General features: G+C 41.0%; 3 protein-coding genes across 3 annotated transcripts; 2 read left to right on the top strand and 1 right to left on the bottom strand.

Annotated features, from left to right (window-relative positions):
• The first annotated feature begins 1,884 nt into the window (after positions 1 to 1,884).
• Positions 1,885 to 5,247, top strand: LOC130696073 (actin, muscle-like). The gene is made up of 7 exons (XM_057519181.2): positions 1,885 to 2,017; positions 2,856 to 3,022; positions 3,635 to 3,874; positions 4,009 to 4,147; positions 4,224 to 4,331; positions 4,413 to 4,540; positions 4,635 to 5,247. The coding sequence occupies exons 2-7, from the start codon at positions 2,897 to 2,899 to the stop codon at positions 5,022 to 5,024; spliced, it is 1,131 nt and encodes a 376-aa protein (XP_057375164.1). The 5' UTR covers positions 1,885 to 2,017; positions 2,856 to 2,896; the 3' UTR covers positions 5,025 to 5,247.
• A 124-nt stretch (positions 5,248 to 5,371) lies between these two features.
• On the bottom strand, positions 5,372 to 8,390 carry LOC130694634 (SWI/SNF-related matrix-associated actin-dependent regulator of chromatin subfamily A-like protein 1). The gene is given in 12 exon segments (XM_057517751.2): positions 5,372 to 5,696; positions 5,780 to 5,811; positions 5,814 to 5,967; positions 6,032 to 6,206; positions 6,283 to 6,390; positions 6,456 to 6,617; positions 6,677 to 6,844; positions 6,920 to 7,064; positions 7,132 to 7,273; positions 7,345 to 7,493; positions 7,561 to 7,706; positions 7,765 to 8,390. Coding segments are annotated over 12 exon segments (2,058 nt in total). The 5' UTR covers positions 8,307 to 8,390; the 3' UTR covers positions 5,372 to 5,561.
• A 112-nt stretch (positions 8,391 to 8,502) lies between these two features.
• LOC130697199 (uncharacterized Golgi apparatus membrane protein-like protein CG5021) lies at positions 8,503 to 9,709 on the top strand. Its single transcript, XM_057520195.2, has 6 exons — positions 8,503 to 8,565; positions 8,640 to 8,701; positions 8,815 to 8,969; positions 9,035 to 9,114; positions 9,181 to 9,447; positions 9,516 to 9,709. The coding sequence occupies exons 1-6, from the start codon at positions 8,515 to 8,517 to the stop codon at positions 9,579 to 9,581; spliced, it is 681 nt and encodes a 226-aa protein (XP_057376178.1). The 5' UTR covers positions 8,503 to 8,514; the 3' UTR covers positions 9,582 to 9,709.
• Positions 9,710 to 9,835: the final 126 nt, after the last annotated feature.

Here is a 9,835-nt window from a genome sequence, read left to right as displayed (position 1 = left end):
TAGTGATTGCTGGATCTCTCAGAATTACAGAAAAGAAAACGGGAGAAGCTCGATCGGTGCCAAGTAGTAGTAGGCAGGAGAAAGACTTGCTGCATAAATAGAAACAGTAACAACTTCCGCGATAAATTGTCAGGTCGTTTCTATGGTTGCCCTATAGATTCCAAACATCCAACGGATGAAGCATACGCATTATCGCAACACGCCTACAATTTAACGAAGAGGCGATCTTTACATCATCGGACAATACAATGACCGCGTAAATTGTGGATAAAAAAAAAGCGCATCAACATCTCACTCGAAATCTATTCTGAAAGATTATGAGAATCAAGGGGTTTAATAGAGGGTTTTTACCACATATGGGCAACATCCCAATGGGTGCCCTTCTATGTGTGTGTGAGTGGCTATGTCTGTGTGTACGTATGCCTTGCATGTGCGGTGTGTGTTGCTGGGCATTTTCGGTTAGAAAAGTTCTAATTTTAACCCCGCTCCAAAGTTGGGAGCGACTGCGTTTAAACATAGGCCCCACCAAATCAAGCTGCATGGCCCCCCTCTCTCTCTTTCTCTTCGCGTTTCGTTCTCTCTATCCTGTGACGTGATGCTTTGAAACAAACCATGTTGGAAGTGTGTATCAACTACTTCATTTTTAGAACTTTTTGTGGTTTGAAATTACGTTTAGACAACAGACGGCCAACTGTAGAACCCAGCAGAATTTGACCGGTTCTACGCCGTGTGGCTGCTGGACAATAGTTTCAAACATTCAGCACAAGATTTCGAGTGGAGATGTAGAATTCAAGATTACGTAAACTCTAGCGCTTGTGAGAGCGTAGGATGGAGTGGTGTCTCCTAATGTAAACGAATGAAATCAAGAAAACCTAAATATTTTTGAAAATGGCGCCAGAAGACAAAAAAAATAACGGATCACAGAAAATGGAAGAGAAGAGGAGAAAGAAAAAGTTGCATCTCCTCCCCTACGGTTTGATCTCTCACTCCGCGCTTCTCTCTCCGCCTTCTCCACCCGGTCCACGTCCATCCCACCCCACGCGTCGTGACGCCGCCGGAGTCCAAACGGCGTCCCTCGCCATTTATGGTCACGGCAACCATTCATTCGCCTGTTACTTCCTAGAGGATTTTTGTGAAAATAAGGAGACCGAAAAATTCAACGAAATTCCTCTAGTATTATCTAAGGTCAGTGGAAATTCAATTTGATTAACAAACAAGTTTAGTCGCACGCTCAACCCTTAAATGGTCGGTCTAGGATCCAGCAACGCTACGAGTCCACTTATTCAGCTAATGACCTCTTACTAGTCAAAATATTTTCATTATGATTTGGCCTCCTCGAGAGCAAATAGAAAATGTTCTTCATGTTCATAGGAGATAAGGTTAATAGAGAGTGAAGATTAAAAAAAAAAAGTGCATAAATTGAAACGAAAATGATTGCTTCAAGATAAAGGGAAACAATGTTAGCAATCAAGCGAGGATCGCAATCATATCAGGTGCAAGTTGAGTTGCGACAAGGACTATGGAATTTCACTGAATCGGCCTAATTAACTAACAGATCGAGGCAATTAGTGCTCTGAAAAATCGGGAATTTGATAATGAAAAATTATCGTGTTCCCTAGGGCTGTACTTTGAGCGACGAAAGCTCAATATATGGCGAGGGAATAGGTTCCGAACGATGAGGGGGGATGTAAAAGGCCATGTTTGGTCCTCGTGTGTGCGTATAGTAAAAAGTCGCGGGATCTCTTCCTAGCCAGTCGAAAGAAGCGAGAGATATTTTCGTCTTGAAGCGCTCCTCTCTCTCTCTCCTTTTTCCCTCTCTCTATTTCTCTTTTCTTCTCTCTACTTTCGTCATTTCACCACCCTCCTCCCTCTCTTTTGCCTACTCCACTACGTCGTCTGGAGGCCGGCGGACCACCACCCTTGGCCACTCCCAAGCCCTTTATAAGAGGAGCAGTTCCGAGTTGTCAGTACACCAGACCGTCCCCAGTTGGGTAGCTCCACAGAGCATTCGTACCTGGTAATATACTCTCTTGTCCAGCTTCTTCCCTTACGTATTTGCGTTACACGGCGTGGTGCATAATTAAAAGTTTTACTAGTGAAAGCGGAAAAACCCACCCATTCCCCCCCCCCCCCAAAAAAAAAAATAGTGTTCAGCAAGTTTTAGCGGCACCAGTGGTTTCATTTCAAATCAATTCGAATTTAATCGCACTAAAGGAATAGGGATTCTTTAATAATAATAATTATTAAAAATAATTATTATTTTTAGTTTTACTATTTTCAATTTCTCTTCTTTCTTTTTTTTTTGCCATTGCTCACATAGATTCTACTATTTCAACTTTTGAGTGTCCAGTCGTACATTTCCGAAGCGCTGGATACGTGAGTGAGCATCTGGAAACGATCACAAGTCTCAAACTAGAAAGCAAAGTGTGGCTCTCGTCCATATACAGTCAAATTTACGTTCTTTCCTTTTTTTGATTCCTACCATATTCTAAACGGAAGGCCATTCTGATGCAAACTCACGTTTCGACCCTTCTTTTTTTTTTCTCTTAATTTCCGCATTGCAAAAAAAAAAAAAAGAAATGGAAAAATGGCAAAAGTTTTGGTCTTATCTTTATCGCCCATTTCTAAATTCCCATCGTGATTTATCGATAGACAAGTACAAGTGTTTCAGAACTAGTAAGGAAAAACAAGACCAACAGTTCAGCCGACGAATGCCTAAAAAAAAAAGAGAAGAAGCTCTAGAAAATCTTGACCTAGTACTCGTTAAAGCTTTAGGAAAGAAGAAACTTTGCGTTTATGTTTTTCGTTATCGATCTAACTTGTCTGTACTTTTGTTCTATTTTTCTGTTTTGCAGTTTTTTCGGTTCACTCGCACCCCCAGACTTAATTCATCAACATGTGTGACGATGATGTTGCGGCTTTGGTTGTGGACAATGGATCCGGTATGTGCAAGGCTGGATTCGCCGGAGATGACGCCCCTCGTGCCGTCTTCCCCTCCATTGTCGGCCGTCCTCGCCACCAGGTATAAAAATTTTAAACAAAAAATCGACCTGGTACCTCCGCCAATCGTTCAACTTTCAAAAGTAGATAACCACTTGGATTTCAAAACCCATTAAAAAATCGAAAAATGGGAGGGAAAAAAAATTTCCCATTTCCTTAAAAAACTGTAAAAATTGGTGTGAAAATCGGGGCGGCTAAAGAAAAGTAGCAAAATGTGAAGGGGGAAAAAAAATCCTAGCGTGGCAACTTCCATAAAAGGATATGTAGGAGGATGCAACGTGGGGTAGGGAAGTCGGATGCTGGCTAAAATTAGCTCACGACACCAGAAGACGCTCTGGTGCTAAAATAGCCCAAGATTTTTCTGGCTTTCGACCACCTCCCTCCCCCCCCCCCCCCCTGTTTTTCTATATACCTCCCGCTACCATGTGTGGCAGGGATCGGATGACTTTGGTGTGCGTGGATGCAGACCCACGCTGCTGCTCCCCCACTAGCATCCGTGCCACTCTTCTTTCTTTTAACTTCTTGAGAACTGTTCATCGCCGTTATAGAAACAACTCCCAACATCTGGGCCTTGAACGGAAAGAGCCGACTGTTTGCACTGGATGGCGGCTAATCATTGTTATTTCCATTACAGGGTGTCATGGTGGGTATGGGCCAAAAAGACTCGTACGTCGGTGATGAGGCTCAGTCCAAACGTGGTATTTTGACTTTGAAATACCCGATTGAGCACGGTATCATCACCAACTGGGATGATATGGAGAAAATCTGGCACCACACCTTCTACAACGAGTTGCGCGTGGCTCCCGAGGAACACCCCATTCTCCTGACTGAGGCTCCCCTCAACCCCAAGGCTAACCGTGAGAAAATGACCCAGGTGCGCTTACGAGCAAAACAGCACAAAAATATGCACGAAAGTGCCGCAATTGCAGCCAAGAGGAAATCGACTAACCTGTGTCTCCTTTCTTTTTGCGTGTTTGTTTTTCCTACGGCTACATCCACTCCTTGTAGATCATGTTCGAGACCTTCAACTGCCCGGCCATGTACGTCGCCATCCAGGCCGTGCTCTCCCTCTATGCCTCCGGTCGTACCACCGGTATCGTCCTCGACTCCGGTGATGGTGTCTCTCACACCGTCCCCATCTATGAAGGTTCGACATAAGGAATTAATCCTGCAAAAAAAAAGAGAGAAATATGTCATTTAACTATGATATTGTTGGTAATCAGGTTACGCTCTGCCCCACGCCATCCTCCGTCTGGACTTGGCTGGTCGCGACTTGACTGACTACTTGATGAAGATCTTGACCGAGCGTGGCTACAGCTTCACCACCACCGGTAAAAACGCTTCATCAAACTTTCTGAATTAAAACGGAAATTGACCGCTTGTTTCTTTTCTTCTCGTTTGATGGCCAACAGCTGAGCGTGAAATCGTTCGTGACATCAAGGAGAAATTGTGCTACGTCGCTTTGGACTTCGAGCAGGAAATGGCCACCGCCGCTGCCTCCACCTCCCTTGAGAAATCCTATGAATTGCCCGACGGTCAGGTATGACGTGCGCCAACTTTCTTGAGTCTGGCCAGCAATTAGGCATATCCGTCAGGATGTGATGTAACGAGCAAATTCTCCTCTTGATGTATAGGTCATCACCATCGGTAACGAGCGATTCCGTTGCCCTGAGGCCCTCTTCCAGCCCTCTTTCTTGGGTATGGAATCTTGCGGTATCCACGAGACCGTCTACAACTCGATCATGAAGTGCGACGTCGACATCCGTAAGGATCTGTACGCCAACACTGTCCTCTCCGGCGGAACCACCATGTACCCCGGTATTGCTGATCGTATGCAAAAGGAAATCACCGCCTTGGCCCCATCCACCATCAAGATCAAGATCATCGCTCCCCCTGAGCGTAAATACTCCGTCTGGATCGGTGGCTCCATCTTGGCCTCTCTGTCCACCTTCCAACAGATGTGGATCTCCAAGCAGGAATACGACGAGTCCGGCCCTGGCATTGTCCACCGCAAGTGCTTCTAAATCATCTAGCGCTTTCCGATGGGGGAGAGACTCGTTTTCGACTCCTATCGTCCCAATTCTTTTCAATTTTTATTCTTCTCTTCTTCGTCTTTTCTTCCATCTTTCTCTCTCTCTTTCATTCTCTTCTGTCTCTCTTGACATTTCACTTCCCAGTTCTTATTTATTTACTCTCTGTCTCTATCGACACTTCTTTTTTGCAAGAATTATTGATTGATGATGGGTTTTCCTTCTCTTTGCCTAGTTTTGAAACTCAGCTAAAACACCCGCCCACCTATTTTCACTTCTGAAGTCAATTAATTGGCCGTTCTCTTTTATTCCTTAATCCCAAGACTCTTCATGCCATACTGTTTCTCTGTTAAACCCTTTCATTTATTTTGAAAAAAGCTGTTGACGTCTGTGCCTTAATTGAATACATGCAAACGGACTTGGAAGTGACATTATTCAAAAAAATACATATTCTCATTTCAATTTCAAACTCTGACCCCAATAATTTCGAGAAACGCCCAGTAAAAGTTAAGAATTTAACAAGAACTTGCCTTAGTATGTTTTGGATCTTTTGTTCTCCGGTTCGCCAACACTGCTATTTTGTTTTTCAGCATCATTCACTGCCGATAAATCCTCTTGCGATAATTCCTCCAAGAAGTCAATAACGGAAGCAGAAGCCTTGGTATTCTTTTGTAAAAAGAAATTTCAATATATAACAAACAAAACATAAAGCCATATAAATAGAAAGTAATAATTGGTCGAGCGATTACCGAAAGATGCCTCGTATCCGCTTCATGAAATTGTCTTTACTGAGGCCGGCTTTGCTCAAAATATCCAGCTTGCTTTGAACCAGCGGCCAAAGATAATCGTCCGCAGTTTCTTTGGCCACCAGATATTGAACTACTACGCTATCCTGTTGGCCAATGCGATGAGCTCGATCCTCAGCTTGTGTTAAAATCTATAAAACGAAACCCATAAAGATGAAACAAGATAACCTAATTTTGACCTATTTGGTAACATACACCAGGATTCCAAAACAATTCAGCAAAGACGACTAGATTGGCTGACGTTAACGTTAACCCTGTATTGGCGGCGGTGATGGATAGCACAGCAACTCGTACACTGTCCTTCAGTTGGAAATTATCACACAATTTCTTTCGGTCGTCGGAAGAGACCGATCCGTCAATTCGAATATACCTTTAATCAAAATATCACCACGGTAATAAAATATTAGTTCTACAAGAAATTAAAGAAAGCTAACTGATTTAATTACTCTTTTGATTGTTGTTCGATGCAGTGGCTAATATCGTTCAACAAAACCTGGTGATGAGCAAAACAAAGAAACTTCTTGCCGTTCTCCAGTAAGTCTACGATGTAGTCACTATAAACAAGAATGGTTACTTAAGTCAATTTGCATACACGAAGGTTATTTTTTATGATGCGTACCAAACAGCTTTGCTTTTGGCTTTCGCCGTTTCTGAGTAGTAAGATAAAAGTGCGCCTCTCTTTTCCAGTGCTCTGGCGAATTCATTTGTCATATTCTTTGCTAACGAATTCATTTCCGACGTATCACGTTTGACGGAACCAGGATCAAGTATTATCATTTGCCTGAAATCGAATACTGTCTATTCATAGCTAAACGTGTGAAATTTAAATAATGTCAATACCTTTGTTTAGATGGCAACTGTGAAAGGACTTGGCTTTTCAGACGTCTTATCATAAATTTTTCTTCTAGGATTAGTTGTAGCTCCTGCATATTGGTGGCCCCATTATAATTCCAGCCAAAACTCGTTTCTTTGGCTCCGCAGTAGCGCAACCCGAAAGCATGGAAGGTCCTTTAATTGTTTGGAATAAGTAACATGCGATCATGGACAAATAATTATCAGCGAACATCTGGAAAATGTGATTACCCTGTGAACGGCTTTCTTTCTAAGATTTGCAGCTGGCTGAATAGCTCTTCAGGTCGGGAAAGAGCGGGCGTTCCAGAAAGTAGTATTACTCTCTTTGCTTGTGCGCTAATTGAGGAAGCGGCGGTGGCTCTTTTAGAATTTCTAGCTACCAAATATTTAGTAAAAAAAAAAATGAGATAACAATATATTTATGGCAAAACGCATTAAGTTACTTTTCGTGAGGTGACTTTCATCAAATATAATGGTTTTAAAATTTATGGCTTCTAAATCTTTCAGTCTTCTCGTTAAAAGATCGTATGAACAAATTGTTACTGAAACTTCTTTGTCAATGAAATCCTTTCCTGAACAAATAACCTTTTGAGGAAAGGAATTAATAAATAAATATTATATGTGTGATGTATGTTTTCTTCATAAGAGGAAAGTACTTGAATATGATGAAGGGGGACACTAGGTAACCATATTTTAACAGCTTCATCCCACGCAAATTTCATGGAAGACGGTGTCAGAATCAGCAGAGGCCAATCAGCAAGATAGTAATGTGCAAGAGCAAGTGCCTGCAATGTTTTACCCAGTCCTAATGGAAGTTTCATATTACAAAGTATAGGCCTTGGACAACAATACATCACTCAACACATACATACCCATATCATCTGCAATAAGTATTCTTCCCTGTAGGTGAATTCCAAAATAAACACTCTGTCTCTGGAAAGGTAGCAAAGCATGGTATAGCTTGGGGTCTATGCTGCTGATATCAACCTCTGGTATGTTTCTTTCGGGGGGTGAATTTCTGAAGAATTCAAAATTATTACACAAATGTATATAATATACATGGAGTAAAAATTTACTTGAAAATATCTAATATAAATTTTGGTAAAGGTTGTAGTTGATATCTTGTAAGTAAAGGGTTGAGACTTTCAAGTATTTTCTGATGATCAGCCAAGGAAAAAGTCCACTTTCTGGTAACAGGATCATAAGACTTCGAAGGGAATTTTTTGAATATTTCAATCATTTCATTATCAAAGGGTGCTTCTACACAAAACTTTTTCCTTGAAACCAGTTGAAATGATGCAATTGGTCTAGTGGAATTGGTTGAAGGAGTGTACTTTGGATTTTTTGGTGGCAATTTAGAAACCGAAGCTGGGGTGCTTGATGTTGATTTTCCCCCAGTACTAGGTAGGAATTTTGAATAAAAAGAGGAAGTGCTTGCATTATTTTTTACTGCTGACGAGCTAAATGGGGAGGATGGGGTAAAAGTTACATTTCCTGCAGAAACGTTGCTTTGGTTCATAAGCTGGTTTGCTTCAGATTTTTTTGCAGCAGCACGTTTTTCTAATGCCTTGCGACGATTTTCTTCCATAAGTTTTATTTGCTCTGTCGTAAGAGGCATCTTGAATAAACAAGATCCTCTATCTTACTAAATGAACCTGTTAGATGTTTCGCGCTCTAGAAAAAACAGAGACTGCAAAATGCCGTATGCTAAATGCAGGAGATAATAACTTCGAACAGAGTTCGAATAGGATCCTAAATTACCATAACAAGCGTTGCCATGAAGTTTTTTGTTTCTATTGCGCATTAGAATTTCCAAGTGGCAAAAGATGCAACCACTTGATGTCAACGTCAGCAACATGGCTTCGTCTGCTGCTAATGTTAGTTCGGAAAAATATGTTACAATTTAATTCAAACTAGTTTATATTTTAACTTTATTGATTTATTCATTCAGGCGCCGTTAATCGATGATGACACACCTGGATTTGGCGAAGAAGAGAATCCTAAACAATTCCGGTAAACGTTCCCTTACCTAAATTCTGACGTTTACATTTTTCATCATCATTTGAAAATAATTTTTTTTCCAATTTTTTATATTGATTTCATGCTTATTTTTGTTTCTCAAATAGGCACCCATATGTAGTACTTTTCCACCTTGGTTTCCGTGCAGCGGCGATTTTGGTTTACCTTTTCTGTGGCTGGTTCTCTGATGGGTTTGTTACGAGTTTTGTTTTTACTGTTATTTTGCTCTCTCTGGACTTTTGGACTGTGAAAAATATTACAGGTCAGTGACATATTGTAAAATTTTCTAGACTCAAGATAGAAATTCATATGATTCCACATTTACAGGAAGAATATTGGTTGGCCTTCGGTGGTGGAGTTATGTTGACACTGAAGGCAAAAGCCACTGGGTTTACGAAGCACGAAAGGTACTGCAGCATAAAAAAGAAAGATTTTGTATTCTTCATCGAATTTTTTTAAATTATGACTTTCAGGAAGGTGATGTCAGAAAAGTGCATGCAGCAGAATCTAGAGTATTTTGGATGGGACTGATTATTTTCCCTGTGGCGTGGGTCATCCTCTTCATCCTTGCTCTGTTTAGATTTAGCTTTCGGTGGCTTGTTCTAGATTGCATTGCTCTATCTCTTAATGGAGCTAATGTGTACGGATATCTTCGATGCAAGCTAGGTAAGGGTTCCAACCTTACTGGAGCCGTTTCCAGCTACGCAAACGGGTTATTCCGTCAGCAAGTCATGGAAAAGGTAAGCCAAAATTAGTTTTTTCATCGCTTTGAAGCAAACTCACAAGTCCTTTTTTATTCTATGTCCAGGCCGTTAGTATGTTGACACGGCAAGCGCAAACTACAAACGTGAACTCTGCAACCAATGTAATTTAGCTGACGATAGAAATATTAATGCCGTTTTCTTTTCGCAGCCACCAATATTCCAACTTTCAGTTTATTTCATTCTCATATAAATTCTGTTGAAGTTAAGTTCAATACATTTTCTTGTATATGTGGATAAACCGACTAGATTGATCCAGTGTATACTCAATATTTAATAAAATAAACTGTTTCAAATAATAAAAATTCTTATTTTATGTATTATCTAGTCGATATGTGGTAAACTCGGAATCCGAAAAAAAACAAAC

Source organism: Daphnia carinata, chromosome 7, assembly GCF_022539665.2.
Source record: "Daphnia carinata strain CSIRO-1 chromosome 7, CSIRO_AGI_Dcar_HiC_V3, whole genome shotgun sequence".
In the NCBI taxonomy this organism is placed as follows: domain Eukaryota; kingdom Metazoa; phylum Arthropoda; class Branchiopoda; order Diplostraca; family Daphniidae; genus Daphnia; species Daphnia carinata.
Note: the sequence above shows the minus strand (reverse complement) of the source record. Positions and strands in the feature narration are given on the sequence as shown.